This window comes from Dromiciops gliroides, chromosome 4, assembly GCF_019393635.1.
Source record: "Dromiciops gliroides isolate mDroGli1 chromosome 4, mDroGli1.pri, whole genome shotgun sequence".
NCBI classification, from domain to species: Eukaryota; Metazoa; Chordata; class Mammalia; order Microbiotheria; family Microbiotheriidae; genus Dromiciops; species Dromiciops gliroides.
This window is the reverse complement of record NC_057864.1, coordinates 23,982,174-24,001,976: the sequence shown is the minus strand read 5'-3', so window position 1 is coordinate 24,001,976 and position 19,803 is coordinate 23,982,174. Positions and strand designations below refer to the sequence as shown.

Sequence of the window (19,803 nt, the reverse complement as noted above, 5' to 3'; positions counted from 1 at the left end):
GTCCAGTGGAGCAAGCAACTTTTGGGCCGAGGCAGCCGGTCTCGCAGGCCCATTAGAAAACCAGTCAGCACAGACCCCAGCAGGCTGTGCCATGGGCCCAGCTCTGTGTCTTCTCCTGGTCTAGGGCTGGGGGGCCCCCATCCCCGTCTGGGTGCTGACAGTTGCCCCCCCCAGGCACTGCTTTCTTCCCCCAGGGGTCAGCCAGGACCATGGCCGATGACAAGACTTTCCGTTATGGCTTCATCATCTTGGGCTTGTTTCTGTTGGCCGTGGGCATGTTCATCATGACGGCGGACCGGCCGCAGGTTTACATCACCTTCTGCGTCTTTGGTGGCATCATGCTGATCTCAGGGGTCGTCTGGAGCATGTGCCAATGCTACCCCAAGGTAGGCAGCATCCTGTATGGGGGCTCTGTGGGGACATGTGTGTACATGCTTGTAGTGTTTGTGAGATGGTAGGGGTCACGTGTGTGTATGTGTGTGTCTATGCCCGGGGATGCTCGCCTCTCTGTGGGGGCCTCTGCATGCCTGTCTGTGTCTTCCTGTTCCTTTGTTAGGGAGTAACTATGGATAGATGTATATATCGTGCCTTGATATCATGGCATGACTGACAGTCAGTCTTTATTGTGTGCCTACTGCATACGAGAAAGACAAAGTCAGGCTTTTTTCACTGGGGCCTCCATCCATCTGCTCAGAGCAAAGATGGGTTACTTGGGCAAGTCTCTCTGAGCCTCAGTTTCCTAAATTGTAAAATGGGATGGGAGGGGCTCTTATCCTGGGATCCAAAGACCGAGGTGTCTGCAGAGATAGCCCAGGGGGTCTGTGCATTTTGTGGGGAAAAGTTACATCTTTGTCATATTCACTAACCTCTGACAGATTTAGTATGCCCTTCAGTCATGAAGGGAGGCTGAGGATGTGAGTCTGAGAAGGGTCCATCCATAGGCCTCTCCAGACTGACTGACCAAGGAGTCCAAGACACGAAAAAAGATCAGGAACCCCTGGTCCCTTTCGGGCTGACATCCTACATTCTAAGATCCTTTTTTGTTCTGACCTTCTCCGTTCTAATCTCCCTCCCAGCTCTGTGTTGTATTGTAGAACTCCTTACTCTTTACACTAGGGGCCCTTCCATCTCCGGTTGATTGTCTGTGATTCCATCTAACCTGGCTCCCTCTAGACCCTCGGGCCCCTGGTCAGGAGCCCATAGAAGCAGAGAGAAGCCCCTCTGCAATCTCGGGCAGAATGGAGCCTTCTGCTCCCTGGCCCTCCCCCTCCCCCATCCTGTGCCATCACGCCCGGCCAGGGAGCTGGAGAGCCGGTGTGTGGAGGGTCAGTCCTGGCCGGTTTGGAGCCACTTGTTTGGTTATTTACAGTCAACTCGCTCCTGTCCCAGGAAGCTGAGATCAGGGGTCACACACAGGGAGGAAAGGAGGTCCTTGGGGAAGCCACAGCCTCCCTGGCCTGCTCACTGTCCTCAGCCTGGGCACCAGGGAGGGGGAGCAGAGCTTCAGGGAAGGGGCAAGGAAGCTCTGCCAGTCATTCAACAAGCATTCATCAAACACCTACTATGTGCCGAGGACTGTGCCCTTTAGACTGCGGAGTGTGTACAGTTAGAAGGGGGAGGGCTCGGGTGGGTAGAAAAGGGGAGGAGAGATGGGAATAGGAAGAGCAAGTGAATCAAGGCAGACTTCCCGGAGGAGGGGAAGCGTGAGCCAGGTCTTCAGAGGGGACGGATGCAGAGATGGAGCAGGGAGGGCATCCCAGGTTGGGGGGTGGTGGGGGAGCACGACAGACCCTCTAACCAGTCAGTCGGGGGTGCTCCCTACCTTGGAGACCTTGGACAATGAATTGTTATCTCTTTAGGCCTCAGTTTCCCCTTCTCTATAAAACCAGGGAGCAGCGGGGAACAAGCATTTACATGATACCCACTACGGGCCAAGCCCTGTGCTAAACACTTTACAAACATTATCCTATTTGATCTCACAGCAACCCTTCAAGATAAATGCTTCTGTTATCCCTAGATTTACAGTTGAGGAAACCGAGGCAAGCAATACTTAAGTGACTTGCCCGTGGTCACATGATGTCTGTGACTAGATTTGAACTTGGGTCTTCCTGATTCCAGGCCCAGCACTGCTACCAGGTGAGGAAACTGGGAGCCTCAAGCAGATTCCTGACTCTTGGATGAGAGTCAGTTCTCTAAAAAGGGTTTCTCACACTTTTTTTTTTTTTTAAGTGAGGCAATTGGGGTTAAGTGACTTGCCCAGGGTCACACAGCTAGTAAGTGTTAAGTGTCTGAGGCCGAATTTGAACTCAGGTACTCCTGACTCCAGGGCCAGTGCTCTATCCACTGCGCCACCTAGCTGCCCGGTTTCTCACACTTTTGAGGGCCTTTATCAGCCTCAGATGCTTACTAGCTGTATGACTCTGGGCCAGTCCCTTCACCCTTTTGCCTCAATTTCCCCATCTGCAAAATGAGCTGGAGAAGGAACCCCTCCAGTATCTCTGCCAAGAAAACCCCAAATGGTGTCATGAATGATGAAACACACACAAGTATACATACAATTGTACACAAATGCAACTGTATATACACACTCTCTGTGTACATATAACCCCCCCCATCTATGTATGTACACATACCTAGTCATCAGAGAACGGTACAAGGCAGCAAAGCTGGTAAAGCCCCATCCTGGTCTGAAGGACAGAGATGGGAGTGTGGAGGGAGATCAGAATAGGAAGGCAGCCCCTGGGGTTCAGGTAGGAAATGAGTCGGGGCCTGAGGGAAGGTCTCGGGGAGGGCAGGGCTCAGCCATTGCCAAAGCTTATGGTTCACCTCAGGCCCAATGCCTTTGCCCAGTGAACGTGGCGGGTACTTTCCTCTCTGTGCGGAGCCTTGAGGCAGGAAGTCAAAGCAGTCACACCTGGAGAGCCAGGGAGGGGCTAGCCTGGGATGTGTTGAGTGGAAAGTCCAGGAGCCTGAGTCTGGAGGTGTCAGGGAGGGTCAAAAATTCAATCATCCAGGGGGGCAGCTAGGTGGCGCAGTGGATAGAGCACCGGCCCTGGATTCAGGAGGACCTGAGTTCAAATCCAGCCCCAGACACTTGACTAGCTGTGTGACCCTGGGCAAGTCACTTAACCCTCATTGCCCCACAAAAACAAAGAAACCAAAACCCCCCCAAATTCAATCACCCAAAACAAATACTTGTTGACTGACTCCAAGTCATCCCTTGCCATCCACCCCAGTGCTCTCCTATGGGCCCCACTTTTTGGAGGAACATAGAATGGGAAGTCATGACTGGCAAGGAGACCTCGCCATGTAGGGAGAAATTGAACGAATCAGCGATTGAAGAGCCAAGCCTTGGACACCATGCTCTGCAAATACTCTGTCCAAGGGGGACCCACCACAACCTTCTAGTTCAAAGGGTCTTGGACCTAGAGATGGGAGGGATCTTGAGAGCCCCCAGCCCACCCCCCTCACCTTCCAGATGAAGCACTGGGGTCCAAGAGGACCAATGACTTGGCCAAGGTCATACACAGGTCAGAGAGTCAGACTGGGTCTCCACTCCAAATTCATCACTCTCCTCTGTACTGGCTGCTCCCTGAGGTCAGGGCTTTGTTCTCCTCTCATATGGACCAGAGAAACAACTTCCTGAATGGTCTCCCTGCCTCCCACCTCTTTCTTCTCCAAACTTTCCTGTACATGTTAGCTGTATAATTTGCCTTCTGCTCCACTGTGGAATCAAAAACCTCCCAGGGCTTCCCCGGGGGATGTCAGAGCTGGGAGGGCCTTAGAACAGGGGATGTCAGAATTTAAAGGGGCCTTAAAACAGGGAATGTCCAAACTGAGTAGGGGCCTTAGAACAAGGGATGTCAGAGTAGGGAGGGGCTGTAGAACAGGGGATGTCTCTCTCATTTAATATTTAAACAATAATCTCCCATTAAGAAATAAGTGATTTGGGAGCAGCTAGGTGGCATAGTGGATAGAGCTCCAGCCCTGGATTCAGGAGGACCTGAGTTCAAATTTGACCTCAGACACTTGACACTTACTAGCTGTGTGACCCTGGGCAAATCACTTAACCCTCATTGGCCCACAAAAAAAAGAAAGGAAGGAAGGAAGGAAGGAAGGAAGGAAGGAAGGAAGGAAGGAAGGAAGAAAGAAAAAGAAAGAAAGAAAGAAAGAAAGAAAGAAAGAAAGAAAGAAAGAAAGAAAGAAAGAAAGAAAGAAAGAAAGAAAGAAAGAAAGAAAGAAAGAGATTTAAGACTGATGCCCCAATTGCTCTGATGGGCCCTTGGCAGCTCTGGGCTGTAAGATGAGCACTGGCCTGTCGTTGAGTGATCTGGGCTCCAGTGTTTTGTTTGCCCCCTACCAGCTCCTTCTCTGAGCTTCAGTGTCTTCAACTGCAGAACTGACCTAATAATATTTCTTCTTCAGATGCCTCACAGAGTTGTTTGAGGGATCAAAAGAATCATGGTGGGGACCCCAGGGAGCACTCGATCCAGCCTGAACCTGAAGCAGAATCCATTCTCTCTAGAGCACCGCCCCCCAAAATCCTTATCCAATCTTTGCTTTATTTACTCATACCACCAATGATGAGGAACTCACCACCTCCCTAGGTAGCCCATTCTACTTCTAACAGCTTTGAGGATCAAGAGATTTTTCCTGCTCTCTCTCCCAAACCTGTTTTTCTGTCACTTTCCCCTAATTGTTCCTAATTCAGCCTCTGGGGCCAAATGGAAAATCTTCATCCACAAGACAAGAGCAGCTTCCACAGCCCCTGGAGTCTTCTCTTCTCTGGCCCTCCAGCCAGTCCTCATGTGATATGGACTCAAGGCCCTACCTCATCCTGGTCCCCTTCCCCTGGACACTCACCTGATGATCCTGTCCTTCCTAAACCCTGGGGCACAGACCTGAACATGCTGCCCCAGAGAGGGTCTGGCTGAGACAGAGAATAGAGGGATGGGCCCTTCTCTACTCTTGGATGCTCCTGGTGGAGCCAAGGTCACAGTCAATTCCTGATTAGCTTGATCATATTGGCACTCGGATTGAGCTTGCAGTTCACTAAGACCCTCAGAACTTTTTCAGAATGCCTATTGTATAACCCAAACGTCCTTCTCTTGCACTGTGTCCTTGTGAAGTTGACTTTTTGAACCCAAGTGGAAGATTTTACATTTGCCCCTGTTGTTTCTTCTTATTAGTCAGAGTTCAGTGTTCTCACCTCTCGTGACCATTTTTGTACCCTGCCTTCCATCGTGTCAGATGGCATAAGTAAGCCTTACAGAAATGAGAGAGATTGGCGTCTTTTTGAGTTATTGAGGAAGCAGAGACACAGAGAGGTCAATTAACTTGAAAAACAACAGGATATTGTAGAAAGATCCTGGAGTTCACAAATGCCCGGACTCTAACCCTCACTCTGAGACTCACTCACTGTATGCCCCTGGACAAGTAGCCTAACATTTCTTTTTTTTTTTTTTTTCGTGAAAGCCCAAAGCCTATTTTAATGAGCACAAATAACTCATATCCAGGTCAGAGGATGATTTCTGTATGTCAGTGCTTCAGTGAATAAATATGACCCTCTTGTGTAGATTGCTAGTGTCCGTATCCTCTGTCTCTGGTGGAAGCCTCTGCCACTTACACTAACGTGATTCCTTTTTTTTTTAAGCATATAGTTTGTTTAATGTTAATTAAAAGGAATCAATGCTCTATTAATCTAGTCGTTGATTATTTGTCTTTCTCCCCTCCCTCATCTTGCTTGCTTTGGGGCCACCCAAAGACTTTTTTTTTAATTAATAAAGTATTTTATTTTTTTTCCCGTTACATGTAAAGATAGTTCTCAACTTTTGTTTATACAAGCTTTCCAATTTCAGATTTTTCTCCCTCCCTCCCCTCCCTCCCCCCTCCCCTAGACGGCATAGCCTAACATTTCTCAGTCTCAGTTTACTCAGCTGTAAGATCGAGATCTTGGTACCTCCCTCAGTGGGTTGTTGTGACTCTCAGAGGAGAATATGTTTGTAAACCACTTTGTCAAGCTTACAACACTTTAGAAACGCCCAAGGTCATACACCTCCTGCCCCTCCCCTCAGAACCCTCGGAGAACCGCTGGGGGGGGCGGGCTGGGAGGGGGGCGGCTCAGTCGCCCTGTCCACCTGCCCATCCAGTCTCAGGAGATGTCCGTCTTCTCCCCACAGATCGCCTTCATCCCAGCTGACACAGATTTTGAGAGCTTCCTGTCCCCGAAGGCTCTGGGCGCCTCTGAGGATGGCATTCCTGAGAAGAAGGGGTAGGTGCCAGGGCCTGGGCCTCCCTCTCAACAGCTCCCAATCTATTTTTAATGAGCCCTGGGCTGCACTCGGCCCTGCCCCCACGTCAAGGTCAAGGGGAGAAATCCTTGGCAAGAGTGAATTATAAACGTTTCAGTTCAAAGACCAAAAAAAGCAGGATGTGTGTCTGAGTCAGATATAGGAGGGACCTTCGAGGCCACCTGGGCCAAAGGACTCATTTTAGAGAGGAGAAATCCAGGAGATGTGAAGGTTACACAGGTGTCAGGGGCAATGCCAGAATTTGAACCCAGATCCACAGATTCCAGGCTACCGTTCTTTCCACTGCACCATGCAAAGAAGACAGTATTTTCAACCCTTCCTGGGACGGTCAACAACAGCAAGTCTGCAAGCATTTATTAAGTGCCTTCTGTGTACTAAGCATTGGGAGTACAAAGAAAGGCATAAGACAGTTCCTACCCTGGGGAGTCTAAGGGGGGAGATGACAGGGAAACCACTATGCCCAAACAAGCTACAGGCAGGACAGTTGGGAGATAATCAAGAGAGAAAAGATGCCTGCTGCCTGTGGGAGGTGGGGTTTTAGCTGAGACTCCAGGGAGGGCAGGGAAGGAGGCAGAGATGAGGAGGAGGGAGCTCCAGGCCCGGGGGACAGCCAAGGAAAATATCTGGAGTCTGGAGATGCGGAGCAGCGGAGAGGCCAGACGGGCAGGACACACGGCTGGAGATGCCCACCATTTGTCCCTGTGGTCAGCCTCTTACTAGTAAAGCCACACCTCTTACTCCCAACATTTTTTTGTTTTTGTGCGGCAATGAGGGTTAAGTGACTTGCCCAGGGTCACACAGCTAGTAAGTGTCAAGTGTCTGGGGCTGGATTTGAATTCAGGTCCTCCTGAATCCAGGGCTGGTGCTTTATCCACTGTGCCACCTAGCTGCCCCCCTTACTCCCGACATTTTTACATAGAGATGCAAAAACCACAGACAAATACTCGCAAACATCTATAGATCGTTAGACTAGAAGGTACCTTAGAACATAGAATGTCAGAGTTGAAGGGGACCTTAAAACTTGGAATATTAGGGGCGGCTAGGTGGCGCAGTGGATAAAGCACCGGCCCTGGATTCAGGAGTTCCTGAGTTCAAATCCGGCCTCAGACACTTGACACTTACTAGCTGTGTGACCCTGGGCAAGTCACTTAACCCCATTGCCCTGTAAAAAAAAAAAAAAAAAAAAACTTGGAATATTGGAGGAGGAGGATATTTTAGGATGTAGAATTTCAGAGCACAAAAGAACACTGCCTCAGTTTCCTTATCTGTAAATTGGGGATGATAAATGCACCTCCCAGGGTTGTCGTGAGGACAAATGAGAGAATAATTGTAAAGCATTTAGTCAAGTGCCTGGCAAATAGCAGGTATTTAATAAATGCTCTCTCCCTTCCCTTCCCCTTACATGACCCCTATGGTCTCTGAGAGACAAGAACAAGCCTAACAAGTTCTCCCATTTCTTGGGGACGCTGTTCTCCCCCAGGGCTCTGTCACTTACTTGGTGCTTGGCTGAGTGGGCCTTGAGCTCGTGGGTGGCCCCGGGTGGTTGTCACTTGCTCCGGGTCCTGTGGGTACCCCCTGTTCTCCGGGGGCCTCTACCCCAAGGAGGCAGGGAAGGGAGCCTTCCAGGCTTACATAGGAAGGAAAAAGACCCAGGAAGAGGAGCTGATCGCTCCAGTCACCCAGGTGATAGGGGTCTCCCGGCTCCCCATCCAATGTTCTTGTGGCTAGCAGGTGCTGCCCAGCCTCACCCGGCTAGCAAGCGCTGGGGGTCTCTTGCCTCTGTGTCTCCCACTCCCTCCAAGCATGTGGGCAAAGCATGAACTCCATTCTATGTCCCAAGATAGAAGGATGAAGACTTCTCGGTCCCTGACCCCCAGAAGCCAAGGGGTTAATGGGGTAGGCGAGAGAGGAGGCAGAGAGCCCTTATAAAGGCAGAGTGGGATAAGGGGCCCGAGGGAGGAAAGAAGGGTTAGGGTGGTTGGAAGAAGGGAGACACCACTCACAGTGAGGTCATAGGACACAACTGGGAGAGAACAGGGAGACCCAGAGTAGAACCCTAAGGCACCCCACTCACCCACCAGGGGGTCCCCCCGTGGGGCCCCCTCTCTCCAGAGGAGTCAGTGTGACAGTGGGGAGAAACCACTCTGCTACAAGTCAGAAAGCCTGGGCTCCAAGTTTGGCTCTGGCTCTTGCTGGCTGTGTAGATTGAAATGACTTCAATCAGCTAATTGACAAGCATTCATTAAGCGCCGACGGTGTGCTGGCCACCGTGTTAGGTGCTGGGCACACAAATACAAAGGAGACAATCCGCTGGGCCTCAGTTTCCTTAACTGTCGTAATCCCTGCCGACCTCACAGGGCTCTTTAGAAACAAGGGGAGTGTCCAGGGTCCTTCCCAAGCCTCTGGCCTTTCTCTTCTCTCCCACAGTTCCCAGCCTCCTTACTCTAGACTGGAAGAAGATGAAGCCTCCATGCAGAACCCGCCTGACTATCGTCACATCCAGATGAAGGTCTTTGGGTCCGGGGAGGACCAGGGTGTCCTGTCAGCCCTGAGCCTGCCCCAGGCCGAGCTCCAAGCTGGAGGAGAAGGAGGAAGAGAAGGAAGGGGCCCCTACTCAGAGTCTTTCACGGAGGTGACTGTCGTTGTCCACCGGGGCCTGGATGGGGAGGCTGAGAGCCACCCAAGCCAGCCTGAGGCCAGGTGAGCAGCCTAGAACCCGTGGGGCACTGGGGTGGGAGGAATGAGAGAGTACAAAGAGGGAAGTTGGAGGAGCCCTGGATGGAGGAGCCAGTGGCTGGGAGGACACGTTAAAGACTCTGGGTGGTGGCTCAGTCAGAGCAGCTGGAGGACCTGGGGTGGGTGGGGGGTAGCCTGGGAAAGAGAAGGCCCTGGGAGGACAAGAGAGCTGGCTTCCAGAATCTGAAGGATCGTTCTCTGGGGGAGGGATGGGATGTGTCCGTTTGGCCCCAGAAGGCAGAACCAGGAACAATGGGGACCGTAAATATTCACGTCTGGGCTTGATGTAAGGAGGAGCTTGCCAACAATTGTGGCCACCCCACGTGGAAAGGGCTGGCCCTGGAGGCAGTGACTCCCTCGGCTGGGGGGACCACTCGGTGAGGATGATGTGTGGTGGGGGAAGGATTAGACCAGATGACCACTGAGCTCTCCAGCTCTGAGATTCCACATAGGATGTTGATGGCAAACAGCATGGAAATCAGCCCATCAGCAAGTCCTTAGTGACTCCCGACCCCAGCCTAGTGACGCTGGGAGGACAGCAACCCACTGTGTGGCTGGCTCTGCTCCTGGGGCAGAGGGCAGAGGGAAGGACACAGCTTTTGCCCTCAAAGAGCTGACGGTTTAGCTGAGGAGACAGCACCAACACTGGTGATGAAAGAAACCTTTAGAACTCCTGGTAGGAAATGACTACTATTTATTAGGCTTCCTGGAGAAACTGAGGCATGAAAGCAGAGACATGTCATGGAACTTCTAAAGGAATAACAGGATGGAGGATCTCACCTCCACCAAATAGGAAGGGTTTTCCTGTGACTTGCATAGTGGATGCTAGGTCTGTCTTTCCGCTGGGGGCAGGGGGGTGCGGCACGGCACTCAGGCTGCGGGAGCATCCCTCTGATTTCCAGCATGTCAGGGAGAAGGCAGTGAGGGAGGTGCATCGAGGTTAATGGTGAGGAGAGAGGAGGCCAGAGATCCTGCCATATGTCAGAGGTTACAGGGAGGAAGAGTGTGATGGAGAAGACCGGAGGAGGAGGAGAGAACACAGGCACAAGGTTCTGCTCATAGAGTAGGAAGCTGGGCCACCTCCTGATACACCAAGAATTCATGTTCTAGATCCCTGCAGGAGAGACAAAGGCAAAACTAAGGTTCCAGACCCAAGCTGCTTCCAGTCCATCTGGAAACAACAGGCACATCTGCATACATTCCAAATGCAGGTGAAGTTAAACATTACCCACACCGACAAGGTCATTTTAGGGGCTGGGGCACTGGCTCCCAGCTGGATCGGGAAAGAGCTCCCAGAGGAGGTGCTACTTGGGCTGAGCTTTGAAGGAAGGCAGGGTCTAAGAGGGGAAGGGGAGAAGGGACCAGGCCTGTGCACAGGGCCCGGGGCTGGAGATAGAGGGTGAGGTGGGAGGCGTGGCAAGCACCACGGGGGCAGTCTGGCTGGAGGCATTGCAAGGGAGCAACATGCCCGACCTCTGGAAAGGCTGTGGAGTGTCTCTGGTTTATCCTTGAGGCCAGAGGGAGCCAGTGGAGACTTTGGAGCTGGGGAGTAACGTGGTCATATCTGTGCCCAGCCCTGTGGATGATGGCTTGGAGAGGGCAGAGCCTGGAGGCTGGGTGACCAGTGAGGAGTTTAGCTCAGCGGTCCAGGCCGGAGGTGATGAGGCCGCGAATACAGTGAAGGTCCTTGAGACCAGTGACCTCTTTCATTTTCCTCTGTCTCCCCAGTGGCTCAGAAAATACTTAATACATGTTTGTTGGTCAATTAAACACAACCCCCTCCACACGTGTGGTGGTGATGGTGGGGAGAGAGAATAAGCATTTGCAAAGCACCTGCCAAGCTCCAAGGGCTGTGCTAAGTGCTTTACAAACTAGTATTTAATGTGATTCTCACTGCCCTGCAAGGGAGGTGCTGTTATTACCCCCATTTTACAGTTGAGGAAACTAAGGCAATTAGAAGTGAAGTGATTCACCCAGGGTCATGTGGCTACTCAGTGTCTGACCCACAGCTGTACCACTGTACCACCTAGCTGCCTTGTGATGAGAATAATGATGGTAGTGGTGGTGGTGGTGGTGGTAGTAGTAGTAGTAGTAGTAGTAGTAGCAGTAGCAGCAGCAGCAGCAGTACTACTAGTAGTAGCAAAAGTAGTAGCAGTAGCAGCAGCAGCAGCAGAAGTACTAGTAGTAGTAGCAAAAAGTAGTAGTAGTAGCAGTAGCAGCAGCAGCAGTACTAGTAGTAGTAGCAAAAAGTAGTAGTAGTAGCAGTAGCAGCAGTACTAGTAGTAGTAGCAAAAAGTAGTAGTAGTAGCAGTAGCAGCAGTACTAGTAGTAGTAGCAAAAAGTAGTAGTAGTAGCAGTAGCAGCAGCAGCAGTACTAGTAGTAGTAGCAAAAAGTAGTAGTAGCAGCAGTAGCAGCAGCAGCAGCAGTAGTAGTAGCAGTAGCAGCAGTAGTACTAGTAGTAGTAGCAGCAACAGCAGCAGTAGTACTAGTAGTAGTAGCAAAAAGTAGTAGCAGTATCAGTAGCAGCAGCAGCAGTACTAGTAGTAGTAGAAAAAAGTAGTAGTAGTAGCAGTAGCAGCAGCAGTAGTAGTAGTAGTAGCAATAGCAGCAGTAGTACTAGTAGTAGTAGCAGCAACAGCAGCAGTAGTACTAGTAGTAGTAGCAAAAAGTAGTATCAGTAGCAGCAGCAGCAGTACTAGTAGTAGTAGAAAAAAGTAGTAGTAGTAGCAGTAGCAGCAGCAGCAGCAGTACTAGTAGCAGCAGTAGCAGCAGCAGCAGCAGTAGTACTAGTAGTAGTAGCAAAAAGTAGTAGCAGTAGCAGCAGCAGTAGTAGTAGCAGCAGCAGCAGTACTAGTAGTAGCAGCAAAAAGTAGTAGTAGTAGCAGTAGCAGCAGCAGCAGTAGTAGTAGTACTAGTAGTAGTAGCAGCAGCAGCAGTACTAGTAGTAGTAGCAAATGTAGTAGCAGTAGCAGTAGCAGTTGTAGTACTAGTAGTAGTAGCAGCAACAGCAGCAGTAGTGCTAGTAGTAGTAGCAAAAAGTAGGAGTAGTAGCAGTAGCAGCAGCAGCAGTACTAGTAGTAGTAGCAAAAAGTAGTAGTAGAAGGGGCAGCTAGGTGGCGCAGTGGATAGAGCACCGGCCCTGGAGTCAGGAGTACCTGAGTTCAAATCCGGCCTCAGACATGTACTAGCTGTGTGACCCTGGGCAAGTCACTTAACTCCAATTGCCTCGCTTAAAAAAAAAGTAGTAGTAGTAGCAGTAGTAGTAGTAGTAGTAGCAGTAGCAGCAGCAGCAGCAGCAGTAGCAGTAGTGGTAGTAGCAGTAGTAGCAGCAGCAACAGCAGCAGCAGCAGCAGTAGTAGTAGTAGTAGTAGTAGCAGTAACTCATTTGATCCTCACAATAACTCTGACAGGCGCTATTTTATCCTTATTTTACAGATGAGTAAACTGAGACAGGCAGAGGTGAAGTGACTTGTCCATGGTCACATAGCTAATAAGTGTTTGAAGCAGGATTCAAACTCAGGTCTCCCTGACTCAAGGCCAGCTCTAACCCACTGCTGGTACAGCGGAGTGTTGGGGGATCAAATGAGATAGACAATTTGCAAACCTTCGAGCATTATGCAGATGCTAGTTATTATTATTAGACCGTTTAATGGGTTCCTTTTTTTGGTCTTTGACTTAATATTTTATCTTTTCCCAATTACATGTAAAAACCATTTTTAACATTTGTTTTTTTTTTTTAATTTTGATTCCAAATTCCCTCTCTCCCTCCCTTCCTCTCCAGCCCCCTCAGGGAGAAGGCAAGAAATTTGACATCAGTTATACATGTGCAGTCACGCAAAACATTTCCAGATTAGTCATGTTGTGAAAGATAACACAGGTCAAAAAAAGAAGAGAAAAGAAAAATAAAGTGGGGGAAAAGTGTGCTTTGATCTGCACTCAGGCTCCATCAATTCCCCCTCTGGAGGTGGAAAGTCCTTGGGAACTATCTTAGATCATTGTATTGCTGAGAATGGCTAAGTCATGCTTAATGGATTTCTGTGATTATAAACATAACACACACACAGATACCCTCACACACATGCACACAAATACCTTCACAGACACATACACTCTCTCACACCCATACACACACACAAACACACATACAAATACCCTCTCTCTTTGTGTCTCTGTCTCATACACACACACAGAGATAGCCTCACACACATACACACACATACACTCTCTCATACACATACACATACACATACACATACACATACACATACACATACACATACATACAGATACTTTCTCTGTCTCTGTCTCTGTCTCCATCTCTATCTCTGTCTCTGTCTCTCTCATACACACACAGAGATATCCTCACCCACATATACACTGTCTCACACACATACACACACACAGATACTTTCTCTCTCTTTCTCCCTCACACACACACACTCACTCACTCACTCACTCACTCACTCACTCACACACACCCCCTTGGCCAACTTCCCAAGGCTGTCTTCCCAAACCTAGCCCAGCTTGTCCTTGGCCAACACTATATTGAGGGACACTCCTTCCTCGAAGCCATTCTCTGGGAGTGAGCTTGGGCTCCCCCTGGGAGAGCCTTGGAGAGCTGGGTAACAGTTCCTGCACAAGTTGGTATCAGGCAGGCCCTTCATGCTGGGTTCGTGCCTGTGATGACGGCTGTGGGGTAACACCCCCTACTACATGGGCGTGGGCTGTCATTCAGGATCTCTGCCGCTGTCCTCCGCAGGTCTCCCCTCACCTCTCGTTCTGTGGTTTTCCTCTCCACAGCCAGACAACCGGACCCCTGGTCACTGCTGCCCCCCTGGCCTCCTTCCAAGAGGACTTGGACTCCAGCGGTGATGGCGGAAGCAGGAATCCCTCCCCTCCCGACGGTGAAGAGCCCTGGTCCGGCAAAGCCGACTCTCAAGCCGATCGCTACCCAGACTTTGCTCTGATCGATGCCGCCGGAGGCGACGAGGACTCCCCCAACCTCAGCCCCAGTCCCAGCCCCAAGCCCAGTCAGGCCACTTCTCCAAACTTCTGGCCCGGGCCCAAGCCGGGGACAACGGCTCCCGGGGGTGCAGCTTCTGAAGGAGGCCTTCCTGACTGGGTGGAGACTTCTGAAATGGGCCCAGAGGAGCCTGAGGAGGAAGAGGAGGATTTGTACTATGGACTGAAGGATGGGCCAGATGAGGAGCTGTTTGACTTTGAGCCAGATTCCTAGGCCTGGAGAAGGGTCTGGGGGTCAGGGGCCTTCACTGGGTTCTAGATGTATCTACGCTGAACCATTTCACCTCCGTGTTCCCCATCTGGAAAATGGGAATATTCATACATCCCAGAGTTTCTGTGAGAACCCCCTGAAACTGTGGATAGGAAAGTTCTTTGAGAAGTATTGAGAGGGATTATTAGGACTCTCGTTATACTTCCATCAATACAACGTGGGCAGTCCATCCACTAATGCTGATTGAAACTCATCTGGCATCTGCCCTCTACAGGCTGGTCAGTTTTGAGCAGGAAGGGACCAGTTAAGTGACTCATCCAGGGTCACAGAGTTAGTAAGTAGCTAAGAGAGAATTCAAGCCCAGGACTTTCTGACTCCAGGTCCAGAGCTCTGTCCACTAAACCAGGAAGGTGGGGACCTTTCCCTGGTCCTCATATTTCAGATCTCAGGCTTTCTATTCAGAGGCATAACTAATCTGGGGCCACTAGGGCTTTGCCCAGGTACCAATGGGAGAAGTCATATCCTCCCTGCAGCCATCATGGTGGATGGGCACAGGGCCAGTGGAGGGCCAGTGGGCTCAGAGGATGATGATGGGGTGGAAGCATGCCCCCCACCATGTTGGCACCTATATGCATTTTCTATTTATATTATATTGCTATTTCTATTTATAGCATTTATATAGTACCTTATTTATATACATGGACTTTATATTCTGCTCTAAAGTTTGCAAGGCATTTACATGTTATCTCATTGGATCCTTACAACAACCTTGTGAGGTAGGTGCTATTATTGTCCCATTTTACTGATGAGGAAACTAGACTGAGAGGGATTCAGTGACTTGCCAAGGGTCACACAGATAGTAAGCGTCTGAGATAGGATTCTGTTTGTGTCCTCCTGTAAATTCTGCCCCCTGGCTCCACCCACCGAGCCGGAGTCCTTCCTCGTGATTTTTAGATCTTGTCTACATGTCAGCGGGAGACATGGGCTAGACACTAGTGATTCCTGGTTCTCAGTGTGTGACTGGCCCACGCCCTTTCTGTTCATCAGTCTTTGCAGCCATCTTTTGTACCACATCTGCCCAAATTTCAAGCTGGGGGGGCATCTAGCTCAACACCCTCATTTTACTGATGAGGAAACAGGTTCAGTGGGGTCATGATTTGCCCAACCTTTAGATTCTTTATAGACTGTGATATTCGATGCTTTGTGGCCATCACAGGAAGAAAACAACCGTCAAAAGTGTTACTGAGGAAGACGGGGCAGGGTGTCCTCTCAGGGCAGTGTCACCTCCTGCCCAAAGCCTTTCCTGACTGCCCAGTTTTTAGCGCCCTCACTCTTCTCAGACCACCTCGTATTTACTTATCTGTATCCGTGTTGTCTTCTCCTACTAGCATGTAAGCCCCTTGAGGGCAGGCACTAAGTTGTTTTTCATCTTTGTATCCCCAGGACCTGTACAGGGCCCTACACCTAGCAAGCTATTAATAAAGTTTTTGTTGAATTGAACTCCTCGACATGCTCAAATTTCTTCTCTGAGTGAAATGGGGATGACAAAGCCTGTTGTACCAAACTCAAGGGGTTATTATGAGGACAAAATGAGATCAGAGATGTAAATGACTTTGTAAATGATAAAGTGCTACACCCATGATGTCACTCCTGTCCTCTGAGACCAAGCTGAGCCGTCTAAACTTTCTTTCTGGAGGCAGCTCTTCAGATCCTGGGTGTCCTTAAATTCTCAGCTCAGTTTTAAACTTCTAAAAACAGAGGACTTTTGGGATACCCTGTATTGGAGGGCAGGTGTCTTGCTCCACTCCCAGGATTCTCTTCTTCTAGCCGTGTGGCAGGGTCTTTGATCTTCTCCCCATCCTGGTCTCTCTCCTCTGGATGTTCTCCAGGTGGTCAGGGTCCTTCCTAAAATGGGGTGCCCAGAACTGAAAATAATACACCCCAACCATCCCACTGATGGGTGGATCGTCCCTGCCCAACCCTGAGGATGCGGCAAAAAAACTCGCAGACTGTCAGAGACAGAAGACGTGTCGGAAGTACAACAGTGTACCTGACCAGGAATCTACTCTATAGCATCCTTGACAAGGGACCACGTCATCCATCCTCCAGTGGAAGACCTCCACTGAGGGAAAATGTCCTAATGTCTGCCCACTTGTCAGAGGTTCCTTTTGTCCCACCTAGGAGGGCTGGGAAGTTTCCACTTTGAAGTCTGGGTTTTCCATGGTTAGGAAGGGCCCATGAGTCACTGCTACAGGCAACTGGGGAGTTGGGCACTAAGCATGGAAGTTGTGGGTGCCGTCACAGCCCAGATTGTACCAAAAGGCGTGTAAATCCTATTGAATTAATGGTGTAGAGAGACTCTGAGCCAGCCAAGAGACCTGAATCCTAGTTCTGGTTCTGTCCCTAAATTACCATATGGTGCTAAACTAGCTGGGTGGGGCAATGAATAGAATGCCAAGCCTGAAGTCAGGAAGATTCATCTTCGTGAGTTCAAATCCAGCCTCAGACATTTACTAGCTCTGGAACCCTGGGCAAGTCACTTCACCTTGTTTGCCTCAGTTTCCTCATCTGTAAAATGAGCTGGATAAGGAAATGGCAAACCCCTCCAGTATCTTTGCCAAGAAAACCCCAAATGAGGTCTCAAAGAGTTGGGCATGACTGAAAAATGACTGAATAACAACAAAACTGGGCCAGTCATGTTCCTTCCCTAAATTGGATTATTCTCATTTGTAAAATAAAGGGGCTACAATAAATTATTTGGGGGGGGGTAGGGCAATGAGGGTTAAGTGACTTACCCAGGGTCACAAGTAAGTGTCAAGCGTCTGAGACCAGATTTGAACCCAGGTCCTCCTGAATCCAGGGCCAGTGCTTTATCCACTGCACCACCTAGTTGGCACCCCCACCCCCCGCCCGCCACCTGACGCCTAGCTGCCCCCAGTAAATTATTTTTAAGGTTCATCGCAGCTCTGACATTTTCTTTTCTAAGGTCACTCCCAGCTCTGATGTTCACTTTTCTGAGGACCTTTCCATTTCTAACATGTTATGGTCTAACATTCTGTGTTCTAAGTGCCATGTGAAAGACCCAGTAGTAGGCACTTCAGGAATACAAAGATACAGAGGCAATGGCCCCTTCCCTCAAAGATCTCGCAGTCTAAAAAGGTGGACAAGACAAGTACACAGAAATACAGGGAAATAAGAAGGAAATGTAAATAAAAATAAAGAAATAAAATACAGATAGAAAACAATACACGAGATGTGTCAAGGCTGCGGATGATTGATTTCCAAGTGAGTGGTATAGGCAGGGAGGTCCCTGTGGCTGAGGTGATCAGGGTGGGCTTCCCAGAAGCAGAGACAAAAAGTTTACAACCCTTAGAGGAAGCTTGTGGTTTTTTTTTCTCTGTCAACATAGTCTGAACCTTCCTTTTCTACACCTGCCTTTTCTCCAGGGATCACTTTCAGAGACGTCACCCTGGATTTGTGTTGAGCAGAGATGTCAACATTGCCCAGATGTAGGCCTGTGTTTACAGCCAATACAGATGGTGGCTCCTTCCTTCTTCCTCGGGGCGCTACATTCTACACTGACCAGTTCAGGAGCCTGGTTCTCCCAGGAGGGTCCTGAGCAACCCACACATTTCAAATCTCCTCCACCCCGGGCTCTGCTCCCATTCTTTCCTTTGCTTGTTCCCCTATAAAATGTCCCAGTGAGCTCAAAGGTCCTGAGGAGTCCCCTGATGAGATTCAGTAAAGTGGTTGGTGGTCACAGAGCCCTTCTTGACTGAGAAGAGGCCGGGCAGCTTCTTAAAAAGATGTGTCCTCAAGCCTACTATGGCAAATCCTACAAAGCCTAGAACAAAGAGGGCCCTAGAAATTCAAGAGATTCAGACCAAACATGGAAGTTCCCCCTTCCCCCTCTTTACTACTCCTTACCCTAAGTAGGGAATAAGTATCTAGAACTCCAGTGCTACCAGCAAGGGACAGCCACTCCTTTGAGGCCTTCATCTAGGGAAGAAGCTTCTGCAGAGGAGGAACCAGCTATCCCCACCAACTACTGACCAACTGCCCACGACCAGGGCAAGAAGCTGGCCTAGCAGCAAGGCACCCAGAGGGAGAAATGGGAGGTGGTATGACAGCTTTGAGGACTCCACTGGCAACTGGAACAGTGGTCTGGGAGGGTGCTGCCCTTCCCAAGGGTCCTGCGCTAACTGCCTGTTGGTCACAGTTGGTCAGCAATTGTTACTGGTAGTGATAAGGAACACAGGCCCCTTCTCCACAATGATTTCTCCCCTCAGTGATGGCTGTGGGGGCTGGGATGAAGGCAGATGTAGTGGTCTGGAGGACACTGCTATTCCAAAGGCTCTTGGGTTCAGGGTCCTGGGCTGTTCCTATCAGGGTCTGAGAGGAGATGATGGTCAAGATGGTGCTTTGACTTGCTTGGCACATACTACCTCTGGCCTTTTTCTCAGTGGTTTGATGTTTCAGCTCAGTTGGCCTTGCTTCCCTGAGCAAAGAAGGGACACAGCCCACCAGTGCTGGCAACTGCAAAGCTAGTTTCTTAGGAAAGAGGAGAACAAGGTGGTCACATTCCATATTGCTCCCAGGGAGCCCACTGGTCCATTGTCTCTTGTTGAAGTTGTGAAGGATGGCAAAGAGTCCTATGATTCATCCAAGAGACCTAGGTCCAGTTTTGATTTTACCAATAGAATGAGAGAACAGGGACTCTTTTTGGTGGTGGTGGTGGTGGTAGTATGTGTGTGTGTGTGTGTGTGTGTGTGTGTGTGTGTAGCACCTAACAAAGTATCTTGCACATATCCATAGGATTAAATTGAATTTTCTATTCTATATAAGCTTAACAGCAGGTCAGAAGCTTTATTTAGATATAGAAAGGCTGGATACTTAGGAAACTGACACTGTAACATCTGATAGTTCACTCTGAGCCCCAGAGAACCAGCTGGTCTGAGCTGATCTTAGAACACAGGTCTCTATCTGTAATTATAAAATTGAATTGAATTATTGCATGTAAGAGCTCGAAGAGACCTTAGAATTCTCCTCATTTGGCTCTTTCTTTTCCATTTCACAGATAAGGAAACCGAGACCCATAGAAATTAAGCAACTTGCTCTGACTTCAGTTCTGAGTTCTCTCTATCTCAATATTGCTGCCTGGCAGTTCTGAGCTTTCTTTCCTATATTTATGTGTTTTTAATTTGTTATTTTTCTTTGGCACCCTTGGACTGGTCATTTGTGCTTCTAGTCAGCCATCTGTGAAATGGGCACCCCAAGGCAATGAGCCCTGTAAGCCCCAGGCTGAGGTCTGAGGGGATGAAAGTCAGGAAGCAGCTTTGGTACCTGGGTCCATGCCTAGTTGCTGTGATTAGTGATGGGGAACCCTGCTCACTTACCTGTCCAGGCCTTTATCCCCTTTCCCAAAATCAACCCAACCCACTTTTTTTTAAAGCTAAGCATACTAGACAACCCAGCCCAACATAATAAAGCCCTGTCAGGTTGGAAAAAAACCTGCCTGACAG

At 49.6% G+C, this 19,803-nt stretch overlaps 1 protein-coding gene across 1 annotated transcript; it reads left to right on the top strand.

Moving 5' to 3' along the window:
* Nucleotides 1-209: 209 nt before the first annotated feature.
* On the top strand, nucleotides 210-14,284 carry BSND (barttin CLCNK type accessory subunit beta). Its single transcript, XM_044000095.1, has 4 exons — nucleotides 210-386; nucleotides 6,180-6,271; nucleotides 8,739-9,011; nucleotides 13,849-14,284. The coding sequence occupies exons 1-4, from the start codon at nucleotides 210-212 to the stop codon at nucleotides 14,282-14,284; spliced, it is 978 nt and encodes a 325-aa protein (XP_043856030.1).
* Nucleotides 14,285-19,803: the final 5,519 nt, after the last annotated feature.

Excerpts from the sequence above, each read along its gene's own strand:
- BSND (XM_044000095.1), top strand. The coding sequence starts at position 210 with ATGGCCGATGACAAGACTTTCCGTTATGGCTTCATCATCTTGGGCTTG. Across the intron at positions 6,272-8,738 it reads GGCATTCCTGAGAAGAAGGG|TTCCCAGCCTCCTTACTCTA; the intron begins GTAGGTGCCAGG and ends TCTCTCCCACAG. Across the intron at positions 9,012-13,848 it reads CCAAGCCAGCCTGAGGCCAG|CCAGACAACCGGACCCCTGG; the intron begins GTGAGCAGCCTA and ends TCCTCTCCACAG.